Source organism: Protopterus annectens, chromosome 1.part2 (assembly GCF_019279795.1).
Source record: "Protopterus annectens isolate FY-2018-M chromosome 1.part2, PAN1.0, whole genome shotgun sequence".
Taxonomy (NCBI): Eukaryota; Metazoa; Chordata; order Ceratodontiformes; family Protopteridae; genus Protopterus; species Protopterus annectens.
The window spans coordinates 1,224,889,874-1,224,909,072 of NC_056727.1; the positions used below are offsets into that span (position 1 = coordinate 1,224,889,874).

Genomic DNA, 19,199 nt, shown 5'->3' on the forward strand with positions numbered 1-19,199 from the left:
GAGTAGGACAAGGGGCCTTCAGACCATCCCATCTTTTGCCTCATCATCTCCAAATCTGGTGTCATCCATGGGAACGGTGGAGCTAAGCAAACATCCTTGTTGATTTCTGATGTGGCAGACTCCTTAGGAGACTTTAAGCTTCCTTCCTCTGGCCAGAGCAAGGAAAGAAAGAGGTTTCAAACCCACAGGAGCCATCCGTCCTTCTGTCCTGAAGAGAAACAGGGTGCATGGGCCCAGCTACCAGCAAATGTCAGTCTATGGAACAGAATGTGTTTCGTGAATGCACCAAGGGAAGCAAATGCATCAATGTGATCATAGTTAGTGTCAGTTGTAGCCAGCATTTGTTCTGTGGTTGGAAAGGCCCAAACCCCTTAGAAGGCTAAAACCAACATCATCAATCCGTATTCCAAACCTCTGACTCCAACCAGTGGGGCCAAGGACACATTTGACCTCGAGACTGCAACTGACCTCCTTGTCCTGGAAAGCTGGAATGCCAACCTAGACAACAGTAGCATAGGACCTGAACTTGTTGATCCAGAAACTGTTGAACCTAATAGCCTGCTAACACCTCTCTGACACTGTAAGCATCAAGGCTGCAGTGGTCAGCAACAAAGGGCGAGTTAAGGCAAGGCAGTCAAACCCAATGGCTGTAATCTTGAACTTAACATTACAGGTATGGTTACCTGCCTCCTTACAGTCAGTACCTTAAGGTTAAATTTGGCCTTATGGAAACTGGAGCAATGAGGAAAGTAGCTTTTAAGCTAGTTAACAAGGAACAGTCTCTAACCACACTGATACTGGTAGGAAGGCCATGGGAGATCATTTGTTGAGACAGTACTGGTGTAACGCCACCACCACCACCTTTCTATAATAAATCCCCACAATCATACTGTAGCAGGACATAAAAGACTTGGAGAAGAAAATCTTAGCGAAAAGAATATGATGCATTTCCATATCTGGCAAGGCTAAAACACTTTTTGCTCTCCTGCACTTAACTGAGGAATGCCCTGAGACAACAGATACAGCCAGTCTACAAGCTGGTAAATGCAGATTCCTCTACCCTGGGCTACTTAATGATTTCTTCAGCTCTAAACTGCTACTAACCATGGACAGTCAAGTCACCTGACTGTTACTCACCTGACTCAGTGCCCAATATTTCCAGTCTATATTTTCTCTTTAATTCATTTTCCTTATCTTTATACCTCTACTTATGTTTCTCTGAAGCATACTCACACTTGGATGACAACAGTGTCAACCTTATCTAGTAAATTCTGTTCAAGCAGTGCTCAGCTGTCACCCTCCAATGGGGCAAACTTGAGGTGGCACTTGAGACCAAAATTCAGCCAGTAGTAGTTGGAACACCTTTCCTACACATCACTACAAAGAACGTGTTCCTTCTGTCACTCACAGAGTTAATGATAAAGGATTCACAAATTTCACAAGTCACATGCAAGGCACCCCACCCCCCAAAAAAAAATAAAATAAACAGACTACACAATGTGTGTGTACTTCTTCTGGGAGGACTTTTGCTGTCTTTGGTTTCCATATAGACACTGAGAGAACTGCAAAACACATTGCAAACTGCAAGAAAAATTAACAGACTGTTGAACCATACAGCCTGCTGAACTAGAAAGACCAAAATCTAAAGAAATAGCCAGATTAAAGCAGATAGAGACATGCCAAATGTAAAGAAGTGCACAACAAGCTAACATGCTAAGAAATGGAAAGGAGGGAAGGGAGAGGCACAAAAAAGTTAGGAGTATCAAAAAATCCCAGAAGAAACTAATCTGTGGTCTGTCAAAATGGAAATACTATTACAACCTAAAGGGAAATAGTGGCCAAAATCAAGCCATCAACCAAAGAGAAAGTTCCTAAATTCTGTGAAGTAGCCTGGAAATCTCTTTCAGATATGAGCACTATATATAGCAAAAGAGATCTGAACAGGAAGTTCCCTGGCAAAGCATTAAAAGGTAAAAGAGAGGGACTAGAATTCTGGGAATGTTTTCAGTGTTGAACTGCCAAATCCTGCTGGCCTTAGTCCTAATGATGAACTAGGATGGACATTCTCATAGATTCAAAAGTAAATACTGGGCTAACTGCCCTGAATGTCCATTTTTAAGCCTAGCCAATAACCCTAGATCAGAATCAAACCCTGTACTTTTCACCTATGAGGTGAAAACCTCAACCATTATGCCAAACCCACCCTCATAGCCAGTGTTTTACCCAATGAATTACATATGGTTTGACATTTAATGTTTTTAATTTATCAATTATTTCCTCATGTTTAATAGCGACAAAACTCTTATCAAGGTTACGGTAACCATTATGTACTGTCAGCCATTCATAAAATACTGCTGTTACCTTTTCAAAGATACCTCCAAGACCCAGAAGACAAGATTTCACCTTAACAAATCAATGCTGCTCCATTTCTAATGGACAGCTCCTCTATGTTATTATGAACCAGTTGCATTATAGGTTCATGGCTAAGTACTAGACTAGTTGTCCTTGCGAGCCATTTTAAATCTATCCATTTTCATTTTTTGTGCTCAAAATAACCTGTCTATCCCATCTGCTTATAGACTGGCCTTACCAATATTATGGTTGATAATTGTATGTTACCCCAAGTGAGAATAACTAGGATCACATCATTGATAATCTGAAGGGACCCATGGATGGAGTAAAGCATTTAGGAGAAAGCTCTGTCCATTAGTAATAAAGGGGGCAGTCCTGTGGTAAAATTTCTGTTACTCATCCATAGATCCAAGTTGCGTTTGAATATGGACAGGGATGAGCTTTGTTTTACATAGATGGTGAGTCTATTCCAGAGAAGTGGTGGCTTCTGCGAGACACACCTGTCCCTCCAAAGTGTTCTGCTGATGTTGCAGAAGAGGTTAAGATCCCTGAACTGAGTATTTCTGATGCTATTTGATTTGCTGATGTACAGTAGGTCCATCAATATTGGGTCATAAGATGAACTGTTTGCCAGACACAGGTCACCTCTTAGCAGTCTGTAGGATACCAAGTACAGTAACAGGACTTTGAGTTGGTCTGCATAGGATATATTGCTTGGGGCCTGTATGCTTTTAGTAAGGTATCCCTGTGGGCGTTCCAGTTGTTGCATGTGTTCGACAGATGTATGCCAAAGGGGGCAATTTATTCAATGACTGGCCTAATGAGGGCTGAGTAAAGGGGGCAATGATATCTCTAGGTCTAGATGCAGTTCCTCTGTTTATAAACTATTATGTATCCCTCCATATTGTTACAATGAATACAGGTCACACTGTTGGAAGTAAAATTGCCTGGATATGATGTGAAACACCTTTTGTGAAATGGTACCACTAAAGCCCACTGACTTATCTTGAGGATTGGTCTACATGCTAACATTTTGAATTAGCATGACTGGAAAATGTTTAGTTAAATTTTCCTTGCTTCTGTGTAGTCAAGTATCGGGCATGTAGAACCCACATTTTTAATCTTATTAGTGTCAACAGTTGACAAGTTTGGAGTTATCTAAAGGATGTCTTCCCCAGTGCCTACATCACTCTGTCATATTTCAGTACATTCAGATCTTATAGCTGGGTGGTCAAACCATCATGAAGAATGATGAAGTTTATATCACATGGGATTACCCATTACTAACAGTTCAAAAATAGATGAGAGAAAACCAGATATAGTACTCTGTGAAAAAAAAGACAAAAGTAGCATTGATCAGTGAAATTGCTACATCCAGTGATTACACTGTCTTACGTAAAGACACACACAATCATAAAATACCAGGATTTGCTAGCAGAAACAAGAGCAATGTGGAAAATAGATACCCAGACAGTTCCAATTATAGCAGGAGCAATGGGTCTAATAAAAATAATTTACAGTCATGCTTAAATATGCTACAATACATGTAACCTCATATGAATTACAAAAGAAGTCAGTTCTGGGTACACTGCAAGTGCTGAGATGAGCACTCTTAACCAACATAAAAGACTGAAACAATACTAGTTTCATGAATTCTAATTGCACCCTGACTATCAAATGGGTTCCATTCCAGTCATGGTATGAGAAATTCAAAACACAGAGAAATTAAACTGTGTGGTCAGTTCAGTATTTACTGATATGCTGCATTCACACATTTTCTCTTTCAACTTTCTGATGTAATTAAATATCTTACTACTGCTTGCAAATTTTAAGATCAAACTGAGCTCATAATTAGATCCTGAAGACTTGATGAGTAATTAGTTGGTACAGTTTATTTACAGCAGGCTTGTTTTTATGACTAGAGTAATTCTCTTTTTTCCTTTATGTATCCTATTCTTTTTGTGTTTTTCCCCTTTTTAACTTACCTGCATCTTTGCATCTTACTATCATGCACTCCTGACTGCAGAAGTTAATCACATCACAAAAATCATTAATAGTATCCAGAGCAGACTCAATTAGGATCTTTAAGGATAGTCTCCAGTCTCCCACTTCCTTTGCATAAAGACATCATTAATATGTGGGAGAGGAAATGGAAGACTGTGGTGAGTATGCAGGATACAGTATTAACAGCACAATGTGATTACATAAGCTAAAGGGTGTTTGGAGGCTATGCATTGGATAGTTGGTGGTAATGTCAGCAGCACAATGATGGAAGGGGGATACGGGGAGAATGTTATGCAACAGTAATATGTTTTGTTTATGTGCTGCCATACCTGCTGATATGTCTGATGTAATACTGTAGTACTGCGTTTAATTAGTTATCATGGTGTTTTATGCTGCATTTATGACATTTAATAGGAAAGGATGTATAAGTATATTCATCCCAGGAAACAAGACACTGAACGTGGAACATGAGGGCAAACATATTAAGACAAAGTTAACAAAGCAGGTAAGCAAATTAAAGAGCAGATGTCTACATTAAAATAATTTGTATACTTAAAGGGATTTTATTTGCTCATTTGTTTTACCTACTAGGAAAGTCCAACTGGACACAGTCATAAGTAGGTACTAGGCAATTGGCCCAAGGGCCTAAGTAAGCCTAGCCAACAAGGTTCCCTGGCTTATGCCACCCAAGAAAGTTAATTTCCTGTGCCCCTGTCAAGCAGAGCCACAGAAGTGATCCCCGGGGTGTATTTACGATTTCCCATCCACTCATCAAGATTTTTCTTGAAGAGTGCTAATGAGGAACTTTGCTTGACATAGCTTGTTCCAGAGTATAGGAAGTCTCTGGGACAAGAATCTATCCCTCCAGCATGTCCTGTTTATTGTGGTGACAAGGTTTAGGTCCCTAGAGCATGTAGCTCGGAGGGATTGGGATTTCTTAAGGTGTAGCATATCTAACAGCTCTGGGTTTAACATAGCTTTATATGTTAGGCAGAGATCTCCTCGGAGTAGGCAATATGCTACAGAGTAAAGCTGGAATTTTTTGAGATGGTCAGTGTAGGGCATCTGTTTAAGGCCAGTAATCTTCTTTGTGAGGTACTTCTGTGGCCTTTCCAGCTGCTGCAGAGGTCTTGTGAGGTACATTCCAAAAGGGGTGTTGTACTCTATAATTGGTCTAATGAGTGCCGAGTAGAGGGGAACAATGACCTCTTTTTTCCTGGATGAGAACCCTTTTGTGATGAGGTGTGCCACATAGAAGGATTTCCTGACTACTGTGGTGATGTGATTATCAAAGGAGAGACTACTGTCCACCTGGGTCCCAAGATCTCTTATCACACATTCAGCGTTAAGTAGACTGCCGTTTATGTGGTAGTTCATGGGTACAGAGTTTTTACCAAAGGGGATGACAATGCACTTTTTGGCAATGAGCTTGAGGCCATGCCTCTGACACCAGGCATCTGTCCCAGTGAGGCCCTTCTGTAGGATGTCCACATCATTTGGGGACTCAGCTATGGCTCCTAGTTTGCAGTCATCTGCAAATTTCATTAGCCAGAGGCCTTCTGTGTTAGCCTGTACTTCAGAAAAGTAGATACCAAACAGGAGAGGTCCCAGGACTGAACCCTGTGGTACTCCATTTGTCACTGGTTTGAAGTCAGATTTGGAGTCTGCAACTTTTACAGTGTGGGTTCTGTCAGTGAGCCAGTAGTTGGCAACACATCTTGTGATGTAGGGATTTATACCTAGTTTAGTGAGTTTAGCTATAAGTCCATTTTGATCTGAGTCTTGGAGAGAGAAACACCTCAGGACTGTTAAAAGAAACATACTGTACATAATGCTGTAATCAGTTTATGTAGGAAAGTAAGAAGCAGACATATTCCAAATGGTTGTGGAACAAGGACGTATTTCAAAAGAAGACACGTTATAAATGGAGATATATTTCAGGTCAATGCATACCAGTATGTTCTTATTAAGATTCTATTAACATTAGCATGGTACATAATGAGGGTAAATCCACAATTAACAAAGAGAACTGGAACATACTTAATAAAGTAAATTGTCAGTTATCTAGTTTTACCTTCAAGGTGGCAAGGAGGCTACTTTGTTTGACGTAGTGTTGACAAGTAGAGGAAGTTTGAACCAGAGATGAGGGATATAGTGAGATATGAATCTATCATGAAATTTTTTATTTATCTGTCAATAAAGGTTAAGTCCCTTTAATCGGGTAATTGAGGTACCCTCAGAAAGGGTTGGATCTTTCATTGCTGAAAACGCTAGACACAGATTTCCACCGAGTCTATAGCACACTAAGTAAAGACAGAGAGAGATGCCAGTCTGTCCTGATAACTATGACGTTTGAGGCCACTGGTTTAGTTATGAATCTCTGAGATCTCTCATTTTGAGTGATATGTTTAGATAAATACATGCAAAAAGGTACATTATATTCAATAATGAGGCTGATGAGATGTGATTAAAGGAAGATTGAGATTCTTTGGATCTGGTGGAGATATCTTTGGAAATTAGATGAGCTAGACAGAAAGCTTTCCAAACTACTGTGGAGATATGATGGTTAAATTTTAAATAATTATCACAAGAGTGCCATGGCTGATCGGAGGGCTTTTGTCATCTATATGGTAAGTGAAAATGCATTGTTTAGCAAAATGAATCATGCTACACTTCTTTACATTTCATTTGAGGTCATTGTCCTTGCACAAACTGTTAACACACACTAACCGACACTGAAGTAATTGTGAGTCAGTGGAAGATTGAATAACAACACCAATCTATAGCTGTCTGCAAACTTACCTAACCATAGGTCAGCAATGTTGGCCTGAAGGTCTAACAATAGAGAGCAAATAGGACAGGGTAGAACATGCAGTCCTGTGGTATACCACTGGTAACTTTTTTGCTTTCAGAAGTATACCTACAACTCTAACCATGTGGGATATGTCACAAAAGCAGTTAGCTATGCACCACAAAACATAAGGATTTATATTCAGATTTACAAATCTGTCAATAATGTATGCATGCATGGGAAATAGTGTCAAAGGCTTTCGCCAGGTCCAGATATGCTGTGTGTACTGCATTGCCACTATCCACTGCTTTGGTTATTTTTGTTACTTTTTCAGTGAAATTAATGAGGTGAAAGAGGCAGAACTTTCATTTGACAAAGCCGAACAGATGAGGGTCCAGGATTAAGAAATTTCAGTGTTCAGATTACTGAGGTCAGAGATAATATGATCCACAACTAAAAAAAATAAGGCTTGTGAGATTAACAGGTCTAGAATTACTAGGGTCTGCGGTTGGGCCACTGTTCTGCAATGGCATCACATCTATTGTCCACCCTTCAGGAATGTAACTGTGGAAAAAGACTTAGATCAAACAGATGGCAATGATAATCAGGCAATGTGGTATATTTGCAGAAACCACGGATGAGGTCTAAGAGAACTTGTTCCATAAACATTAAAGAGGGTGGCTGGGATTGTGGAACTTGTGGAATAACAAACTGTAGGTGGAGTAAAACTTACAGTGAATTTGTCAGCTATGATATTAGCTACTTCCTTATGGTCAGAGTGTGCACAATTGTGGACTAGCTCTGAACATTGTTGGATATTACAGGTTCAAAGGTAAGAACTAGGCTATCTGCCCGAGGGCATCTGTAAGCCTAGTCAGAATGTGTTGTCTTTCGCCGCCCCCTTAGATTAGTTCCCTGTGTCTCTGTCCAGCAGAGCCATTAGTTCCCTGTGCCTCTGTCTAGCAGAGCCACTGCAGTGATCCCCAGGGTAAATTTTCTGTTTCCCATCCACTTGTCAAGGTTTCTCTTGAAGAGTGTTAGTGAGGGGCTCTGCCTAATGTAGATTGTAATCCTGTTCCAAAGCATGGGGAGTCTCTGGGACAGGAATCTATCCCTCCAGCAAGTCCTACTTATTGTTGTGGTGAGGTTTATATCTCTAGAGCATGTGGCTCTTGGGGATGTGTTTTTTTTAGGTGGAGCATGTCCATCAATTCTGGGTTGGACATGGTCTTGTATGTCAGGCAGAGATCACCTCTAAGTAAACGGCATGCAACTGAGTACAGCTGGAGTTTCTTGAGTCGGGCTGCATAGGGCATCTGTTTGAGGCCAGTAATCCTGTTGGTGAGGTACTTCTGTGGTCTTTCCAGCTTTTGCAAGTGTCTTGTATTGTACATCCCAAATGTGGCATTGTACTCTATGATGGGTCTGATGAGTAGAGGGGCACAATAACCTCTTTTGTTCTAGATGCAAACCCATTTGTGATTAGGTGGGCCACATGGAAGAATTTTCTAACCACCTTGGCAATATGATTAACAAAGGAGAAATTGCTATCTACTTGGGTCCCCAGATCCCTTATTACATTTTCTGTATTTAGGGGACTACCATGTTTGTGGTAGTTTGCGGGTACTTCGTTTTTTCCAAAGGGGATGACTATGCACTTTTTAGCATTTAGCTTGAAGCCATGATTTTGACACCAGGTATCCATCTCAGTGAGACCCATCTGGAGGATGTCTGTATCAGCCGGAGAGTCAATTATGGCCCCCAGTTTGCAGTCATCTGTGAACTTGGGTCAGCCATAGTCCTCTGTACTTGCCTGTACCTCCGAGAAGTATACAGTGAACAGAAGGAGTCCCAAGGACTGAGCCCTGTGGGAAGCCACTTGTAACCAGTTTAGAGTCAGACCTAGAGCCTGCAACTCTCACCGTGTGGGTTCTATCCGTGATCCAACTGGCAATACATCTAGTGATGTAGGGGTTTATGTTCAGGCTGGTGAGCTTGTCTTTAATACCAGAATGGGGAATGGTGTCGAAAGTCTTTGCAAGGACTAGTTAGCTGTGTGGACCTCCATTCCCTAGTCTAAAGTCTTGGTAACTGTCTCAAATAAGTCCACCAGGTTTAGGAGGCATGATCTGCCCTTAACAAAGCCAAACTGGGTAGGGTCCAATGTTTGGAGGTTTCCAATGTCTCTTTTAATGAGTTCCATGATGATGCGCTCCATAGCCTTGCAGACCAGGCTAGTCAGGCTTATAGGGCGGTAGTTCCTGGGGTCCATGCAGCTCCACCTTTGTGGAGTGGGATAACTGTTGCTGTGCGCCACTCTATGGGTATGTAGCCTGTAAAGAGGCTGAGTTTGAACAGTGTGTTTAGGTGAGGAGTTAGTTCATTTTGGAGTTTGTGTAAGACACAGCCTGGGACACCATCCGGTCCCATTGAAACTTTGTTTTTGGCTTTGGATAGGGCTGTTTTAACCTGGGTGTCAGTGATTGCTGGGGCTCTACATTCTTCTGGTATGGTTATGGTCCCTTTAGGGGGTGAGAGGGGGGTGAAGTTTGCACTAAACCTGTCTGCCAGAATGTTGGCAATATCAGTCGGTTCAGTGTATTTGGTGCCATTCTGCACTAACTCAGAGCAGATCTGAGATTTTCCACTTAGGTACTTGACATAGCTAAAGAAAGCTTTGTGGTTGTCTTTGGAGTCCTTGACAATTTTTCTTTCGAAGTTAGCCATGGATGACTTTATGAGGGATCGTAGTTTCTTGCTGATACTGATCAGGGATGTCTTTCCTTCTTGGGATTTTACTCTTTTCTGTACTAATTTCCTCCTTCTCTTGTATAGTTTGTTTATGGCAGAGGTCCACCACACTGGTTTCCTTTTCTTGGAGGAGTGAGTCTTGGTTTTGCTTGGGATAGCACGATCCATGCATTCTTGCAGGTGCTCATAGAGTGCCTTTGTAAGGGATTCAGCAGCTTGGACAGTGTTGTCCTTTAGCATGGGGGCTGTGAACCTTTCCACCTTGGTCTTAAGTAACATGAAGTTTGCTTCTGAAAAGTTTTTCATGGTGGTTTCCTTGATTGGGGGTGGGGGCAGAATGTGGATATCCAGAGTGATTAGTCTATGGTCTGATCTAACCAGTGAGGGGTTGACCTCCGATGTAGAACACCGGTCACCCATGTTTGTGATGACCAGGTCCAATATGTTGTCACCTCTGGTGGGGGTGTTGACCAGTTGATCCATGGTGTTCAAGTTTATAAATTCTAGGAAGCGTTTGGCAAGGGAGTTAGTACTTGAGTAGTTCTCCCAGTTAATGTTTGGGTAATTGAAATCACCCAATATTAGGGTGTTTGGTAGGACCTTTATAGTTTCCAGTGTCTCCAGAAACGCGGAATGGGGGTCCTGGGTCATGGTGGGTGATCCTGTAGCATGCTACAATTTGAATTGCAGTTTTGCGCATTGTTAGTTGCACATGGATGATCTCTGAGGCATTGTGCTGCGCCACTAACCTGCAGGTGTGGGTATCCTTGATGAATATGGATACACCCCCCACCTTTTGTGTTTCGGTCCGGGTTCTGTGGCTGAAAAGTATGGTATGAGTTATAACCTGGTAGTGCTGGGGTGCTCTCTGGAGCTGTAACCCAGGTTTCTGTTACTGCACAGATATAGATGTTCTCCATACTGAGGAGTGCCTCAGGTGCATGCATTTTGAGGTTTAGACTTCTGGCGTTGAGTAGCATTACCCTTAGTTTTTGGTTACTTGTGCTACTTACAGTGGTGGGTTTGTCTTTTGAGCCTTGCCTAAAAAAGGCACTATGGGGGCCGCAAAAGCCTTGGCCAGTATTCGAAAGCCTAAGGGTGACAGGTGCAAGCCATCTCTTGCGAAGCAATGTGGCTTGTCGAGCATGTCACCCCAGGCAGACAGATATTGGATCCCCTATGAATGACACCAGAAACTTAGCCAATTGTTGAAATTGATCATTTTTTCTTTATACTGTGGCATCATTCTTGGTGAGGGCAGGATGCTACTCAGGGTCAGGATCATACCGGCTTAGGCTATGTGATAAGAGAGCTCCTTCCATGTCTCTTTTCATGTAGTCCAGGGAGGTGCGTCTCAGGTCATTCACACCAACATGGATAATGACAGAGGCGTATTTGTACTTGTTCTGGAGAGACCTGAGTACTTGTGTTATATGGCGGATCCTGGTGCCCAACACGCAGCTAACTGTAACCTTCTCCTTGTCCAGCCTAGTTAGTGGGACATCAGTATGCCTGACTGTAGAGACACCTATTACTAGTGTGTTGGGTATGTTATTTTGCCTTAAGGGCTGTGATTGCGTGGCACAGTGATTATGTGAAGTATGTGTTTCATGGTTTGTGATGGGGTGTGGAGGTTGCTTGGGTGTTTGCTTTGGAGGTCTCCGTTACTTTTGCAGATTTTTATTTAGAGCCTCCGAGTATGTTTTCATGTATTTATGTGTGTTATTTGCCGGTGTTGGTTTAGTAGGTCTATGTGAGACTGGTGGTGTGTTGCAAGTATTTTCCTTCTCCTCTTGACTGTCATTTCCAGTCTTGGGTTGAGAGAGCTTTGCCTCCAGTTTGGCTGTATAACTGCATCTCTCGCATATATTAGTGTTTGGTGGTAGGAGGAGAGGGTTGTCTGTGTACATGAGGCAGTTGTAACATTGCCTCAAAATGCCCAGATTCACCAGTTGGACTGGAGAGTACACCTGAAACTGCCCTTTGGACATGCCTGAATAGGTAAAGTGAGCTGTTTTATTGATTGGCTGGTACGGACGAATAGAGAGCCTTGTCCTTCTCGACAGTATAGGGGGGTCTAGTGCTAGGGTTAATTAGTGCTTGCTATGAGTTTTGAGCAAGTGCTGGGCTGTGAAATGAATGGTTTGAGTGCTTAAGTTGAAAGTTTGTCTAGTTCCAAGAGAAAAATTGAAGAGTAGACTTCGTTGAGCTGGGAATAGTTTAACCCTAGCTAACTGGCTCTGCTCGGTGCACAAAACCGCGCAAATGCGTTTTTTTCTTAAAATCCTGACATAATTAAAGAAAGATTTGTAATTATGTTTTGCTTTAGTAGCAATTTAAGTTAGTATTCAGCTTTAAACTTCCTAATGGTTCTCTTAGGCTCTTTACAAGTTTCTTAAGAGTGCTCTTAAGGTAGGCAGAATGAAACATATTGTAAGCATTAAGCAATTTCTTTCTCCTGTTACATGATTTATTTATACAAGTATTCCACATCAGGGCTTTGTTTTTAAACTTTTCATTATATTTGCTGTCGATAGGGACTGCTTTTAACAACACAGATATTTAAGTGGCAGTAGAAGTCAGAGGCATAGGCAGCAGCTTTAGCAACAGGATCCATCAGTGGAGGACTGCAGCAGAATTTATTTAGGTAATCAAGAACTGAAGAATGTTTTATTTTGAGAAGTCCCTAAACACAGAGGTATTTATAGGGACAGCACCACCAGTTTAAAGGAAGAGGTCACTAATTTATAGTCTGATGTAAAAAGGCAGAATGCTATATATGGAGATGTGTGAGAAGTGGCCATATTTGTGAGGACTAGATCAGGGATACTGGGCCCTTAGTAGGATGGTTAACTGTAAAAGATGGGTTAGCATTTATAATATCAAGGTAGTGTTGGGCACATTGACCATTGGCAGTGTAGGTCAGCCAGTTTACTGACAGTTTGGAGACTACAGTACAAAGGTATTAAGTTTAATGGTGTTTTCAGCTAATGTATTAAGATAGTGATCATGCACAGAGGGAGACATAGAGGGTGTTCTATAACTAGCAATAAAGTGGTAATAATCAGTCTTGTTTATGGTGATTTGGACATCTTGAAGTTCAAATGTGGCATCCTGAGGAATTAGTTGTGAGATGATGATATGCTTGACAAATAGTGATACTCCCCCACAACTGCCAGCAGGTCTGGTGACATGACAGGCATTATACCCAGAAACATAGGGAGTACTTTAAATTGCTCTGAAACCATGTTTCATGTAGTAAAGTTAATGACCTTTGTGGTATTCCCTCTGTAACTTATTTTAGATTGCAGACAGCATTAAATTACTTGGTTTGATGTATGTGCTTATGAAGGTAAATTATACCCTAATCAATACTTGAGTGCATACCTATATGCAGACGCCATTTGATAAACAAGGAATGGTCTCCATGTCAAATGCTTCTGATAGGTTGAGAAAGAATGCTGCTACAAATGGACTTCTTTTTAGTTCCTTATGTGTTTTGTGTGCGTAAACACAAGGAGTACTGTGCGAACACTTTGTTGTAAAGAGGCTGGACATGGTTGGTGATGTAGATGGTAGCTACCTAATATTCTGCAAATTGACAAAGTTTTGAGTACTGCATCTCATGGTACTATTAGATGAATTTGTACAATAGGGAGCAGGATATACCTGATGTGTGGTGTAGGTTGGAAGAGTGATGACAGAGTGTTGACATATGGGATTTGTGAGGAGGATTTGCCATAATAGTTAAAAGTCGTTACCTCACAGGTACAAGAGGGAGGGTTTGATGCTTACCTCTGGCTACTGGCTCAGACTGCAATAGATGGCAGATTGATAGCTTAGTATTTACCTATGAACTTGTATACCACAGACTCGGGTGGTATAGCAGAATGAGGAAAGCAGCTGACGTTTTATTTCTGGATCTACAAGATCTGTGTGACTATCTCATTTTACTCCTCCACAGCTGCTGTAAGGAAAACTGCTTAGACATGATACTTTATGATGGGTATGACCCTAAAGCTGTGTGTTGCTATAGTGATTGGGGAAGGGGGTGGGTGTAGTTTTTGGACAAATTAACATAACGAGTAAAGTAGTACTTGGAAAAATGTAAAAGAATCAGATAAGCTGTCTATTTTAAAGTAAGTAATTACTGGCTTTATATACACATTTACATGAACAAGAAATTTGTTTCAGATATGAGCCTCTCAATATTAAAGCAAGACTAAGCATGCATTAAATGGCAACTAAATTATCAAAATGAAAACAATAAAAAGAAAGACACACAAAACCAAGGAGTATAACAGTAGAGCACAAACAGCAAACAACATAGGTATATGCTATTTGTCCTTTATGGTGTGCTATTAAAGCCCTTGATTTTATGTCTTTTGTCATATTTATTATTTTCAAATTATGGTGCATCACTGCTGAATGTTGAAAGGCAAATGATTAACAATACAATACGCAAACTAATGAACATAATACTTTAATGAATGTATGTGTAAAACTGTAAAAATTCTTCACAAAAATTGTTGATATACATTTACAGGTAGCGATGAGATGCAATATAACATTAGACAACAACCAAAATTACAATGCAAGTCTTGCAATCAAAAACTCTGATGAAAAATGTTTTCCTGCATTACTGGTTCATGACACTGTCCTCACAACTTCAGGTGTGAACTCTCATATGTGATAATGGACTATCAGTGATAGTAAGCTATATATTCACACTGATGTAGCAGATCACACTTTAGCCCTGGAAAAATAAAGCTATCATAATTCACAAATGTTCTACTGAAACAATACAAAATGCATCAGCTCTTGCATGCAATACCCCATGCCACACAACAAAACAGATAACAGACTTTTACATGATCCATACTCCAGTGCATAATTTATCTAAAGACTACTAATGATGCATCCGGTTTGCAAATACTTCTACTATAAAATGTAGTACTTTTTAATCTGCTCTTCAGACTGGAGGCTGGATACAACAAAGCCTTTGTGGGAGTTTGCATGCAATTATGGCTTATGAAATTTATCAGACGAGACAACCATACTATCTCTCCTTATAAGAGAACAGCGGGCAATAGAAAAATACTTTATATGTGACTGCCCAAAATAATTAATAGTCACTTGCACATAAAATCCTTGAAAGTATTATCTAGTTTCTGTTTTCTAAAAGAAAAGTAAGACAACATAGAGAAGTAATGTAGTTGGTAAGACAGTGCTTTAATGCCACAGCAAAGCAAGCATCATCATGCAAAGACATCAACACTACTGTGCAAGTACTCACCAGCTGCACGATTCAGATTTCGACTGGTTGGTTTAGGTGGGGGCACTGGCGGTTGTTTGCCACTGCCAGACTTGGCGGACTTTTTGCCAGTTCCACTCTCAGTCTTATGAGCAGCAACAACGGCTGTAGTAGCAGCGATAGTGCTGGTGACAACGGCAGAAGCTGATCCTGTTCTAGGAGGCATCAGGGCTTTTTTAGATTTGGGCTTTGGTGGAGGGGGTGCTTCAGTAGCAGGATCTGGCTGCTTTTCAGTACACCCTATGAAGTAAAGTGAAGAAGACACACTAGCATAGGCAATGGACAGAAGACAACAAAAGCAGCAGAAAAAGTGCAAGAGTAAGACATGCATTTTAGACAAGGTACAGAGCAAGAGCAGTTCTCTAGGGGCAAGCAATGTTAGTCATATGTTAGTATGTCAAAGAAAGTGGAATGATATTACAATAGGTGAATTCTAGCCAATGGCTGCAGTAAAATAAAGGTAGCCAAAGCAAACAAAACCCAATTCCCCCTGTCCCCTTAGTGCTCCCCCTTTCCAGTCCTTCCAGTGCCATCACTATCGGATGTGTCAGCTCCTCTTTACATCTCTGGACTTTTTTCCAAGTGAGCCTGGGATGGAGAGGATACTGAGGACATCTTGATGGTGATCATGCCAGCAACTGCTTCTGCTAAGACAGGGTATTTTTTATGACCTACTCAAACATCCCTCTTCCTCCCTAAGCTCACCTACTTGCATCTGTGAGCTATTCCCATCTATGGGCTGCAATTCCTTTAAGGAAGCCTTAGATTAGCACCCCCCCCCCAGACACATATGCCCATCCCTTCATGTCAGTACCTCAAATATGATATCTGCTAATTGAACTCTTGTTGCCTGGGTCATAGTTAGGGCTTCAATCCTCTAAATCTAGATCTGGATCAACAAAACTCAGTTTTTAATTATGGCCAAAGATTAACTTTAAATGGCTACATCCAGCCAATAACACATATTTAACCCTGCTAATAATGCTACATAATCTGACATACAGGGAAATACATTTCAGAAATGAGGCAAATAACATGGTGGTAACCTAACGATCTTGGTTTCAGTAGAAGTTAAAAATGGGTGCCTACACTAATTTCAAAGACCAAAATTGAGAGTACTGAAATTGAAAAAAAGGGATATTTTACTTGTCTTGTTTACTAAGGTATGTTGCCCTTAGACAGTGAGAGTACTTTTAGAAGTGGGGAATTGGTGGCAAATTCCCTACCTAGGAGTGCATGAGTACACAGTCCCCTTGCAAAAAATGTCTCCTTTTATAACTTCAAAACCACAATTTAGTTCTCTGAAACTATGACAGAAAGCTGCTTAAAAGCATTGTCTAAAATGTATACAACATGGACTGTAATGAAACTACTACCAGTTACATCAGACTGATTCTAAAAACGAAACAGCTTGCTTTTATATTTGTGAATGGAACTGAAGGCAGCTTGTTGATTTGTTGAAATCCTCTATGACAAAATGTAGTACTTCAGAACAGTTACAGCAAAACTGGGAACAATGGCTAAAATAACTGTGCTGTTACTTTGCCAGAAATGTTTAAGGGCTGGACAGACATTACCATGTTTCCTAAAAGGGTTATAAGTGTAAAGCCTTAGCTGTGTTTGAGTTCTGAATGTACATCGTATAGTCTTGTTCACACTGTTCTGCTAGTAAATGCTTATGTAAGCTGGCTACGTGCACTCATTGTACTGATTTCTATTGGCCATTACAATGTTGTGAGGGAGATTTAAAAACAAACCAATGAAAAATCAAGGAATTAAGACTTTTTTGTTTCTCCTGTATATTGTAATATCTGTAAAAAATTAATGACACCTCAGAGAAAACTTTGGAAAAACTGGTATATGTGTTTAGTTCTCCTTACATTCTGTATATATTTTGTGATTTACACTTCCTAGCATGTAAAACTCTACAAATCTAAATTAATAATTTTTGCTCTACTTTAGCTGAGCTGTAATTATATAATCAGACTCAGAAGCTCACAATGTTATTTTAGGTGATACTTGTATGTTGCAACTATCGCAGATTGTTGTCTTCAGAGTGAACACAACAGTATATTAAGCTAGACAGAAGGAAACAAAGATAAACTTACAATTTCTTAAATTTGTTAACATAAAGCATGAACTGTGTCCAAAGTATTTTTGTTAAAGCATTCTGTAAACAATGCAACATAAAAATGTCCATGATCAATGCAGCAAAGTAGAGATCATCTCACAGTGGTATATTTTCAGAATTCTGACTCTGAGGAATGCCTTTTTCACTGAATAGTCTTGTCCATATACAGACAGAATGTATTAAATAACAGTGCTCCCCTCCACCAACAAGACAGACAATGGCAAGCATTTTGATGTTAGCAGTTACTGACTTACAGAGTTAAAGAGAGCTCTTAATAACATATTGCATTGAGAAGGGATAAGTCACCAGAAAAATGGGTTGTACAGTAGCACAGAAGTTAAAATTGTTGCCTTAAAGTGCTTTATTCTGCAGTTTATTTCTCAGCTGGGGTGTCTACTGTGTGGAGTTCACATGTTCTTCAGCGTCCACATGGATTCTGCAGAGCGCTTGTGTTTCCACCCGTATCTTAAAGTACAGCCGTTCCCCCAAATTTCTAGTAGATATGCATGTCAAACGAGTAAATGGAGTAAGTATTTGAATCTCACAGGCAGCTGATACCCCACTCAGGATTAGTTTCTCTACTTCGCACCAGTATGTACTGGTAGAAGCTCTGGCTTTTTTCCAACAGCTCTGAAATGGTTTAAGAAGGCAATCAGGGTATGCATGAATCACCAAGGAGGTGTCTCAGGAAGCTGCATGCAAACAGAATGTCAGATGAAGTTGCTATCAGTCTTCCTGGTGTTTCTGTACATTTGGATCCCTGTTATGACTGAAAGTAACATATAGGTGATGTGCAAAAAAAGGAAAGAAAACAGAAACCACAGTGATATGTTCGTATAACAGTTTCCACAGGCTGTGCAGCTAAGTCTGGCTTAAGCTAAAATGATAGAAATACAAAGGCAAGAGATACAAGGTAAACAAATACAAAAATGTTTTCATTATCATTAGAGTGCAGTTCATTTTAAAGCTACCAAAAATTCAGCTCTGTGGTACCACAGAGAAATAAATTAGTCTAACAGCAAATGGAGTGAATGAATTAAATGAGGATGTCTATAAATTTAAGCAGTGCCTATGTGTGAAAATATATTTTGAGTTTGACTATGCCAGTGTTTTAGTCTTAAAATCCGGTGTCCAAAACAGTGAAGACCAACAAAAACAATTCCCCAAAAAACAGTAATTAAGAGATGCACCTTCTTTTCTTCTATGCCAACACAGGGGTGTAGCTAGGTACACACAATTTACTCAAGTGAGTACGTTTTTTTGAACATCTCTCAGAAACTCTATAGTTGAAACAACACAGAATGTTTAGAACTGTCTGATCTACTGCCTACTGTATAATTCTATACAAATATGCGTTCCTGAGAAGACTGCACCACTGATGTAGCCATTTTATGGTTGTAGGTTGCAACAACTGAAAATAAAGTGCCCCTTTCTGAAGTACAGTGGGCCAGCATTTTGAGAGTTGAGTAGATTTTAAATGATAGGTGGCTAGTTGGGGCAACAGCATACAATATGAGTAAAAATATAAATTTCTGGCGACACCCTGTGTCAACACAACAGTCACAGATGACATATATATTGGGTGGGGGGGGGGGGGTATGTGATAAAAAAGGAAATGAGTTCTACACCTTTCACATGCATCAACCTGGGAAATGTGCAAAAAGACTGGACAGAAGTCCTTTAATCACCTTCTCCTTAAAATGATTTGTTTGATGCTCATAAAACAGCGAGAAGCATATTTTACTGTCGCATACAACAGATACCTACACACTACATCAGCTGATCTGTGAGAAGGCTCTGGGCAAAAAATAAATGTTGAAATGTTCTTACACGGAAACTCGATCAGTCCAAATCAG

At 40.4% G+C, this 19,199-nt stretch overlaps 1 protein-coding gene across 2 annotated transcripts in view; it reads right to left on the bottom strand.

The window, feature by feature from the left end:
* LOC122792307 (phosphatase and actin regulator 2-like) overlaps positions 1-19,199 on the bottom strand; it is a 1,188,181-nt gene that overhangs the window by 218,432 nt on the left and 950,550 nt on the right. The window contains exon 5 of one of the 2 annotated variants that reach the window (XM_044060086.1): positions 15,195-15,452. The exons of the other annotated variant lie outside the window; for it this stretch is intronic. Within the exon in view, the coding sequence (XP_043916021.1) occupies positions 15,195-15,452 (258 nt within the window). The remainder of the gene's footprint in view (positions 1-15,194; positions 15,453-19,199) is intronic. 2 annotated transcript variants of the gene reach the window in all.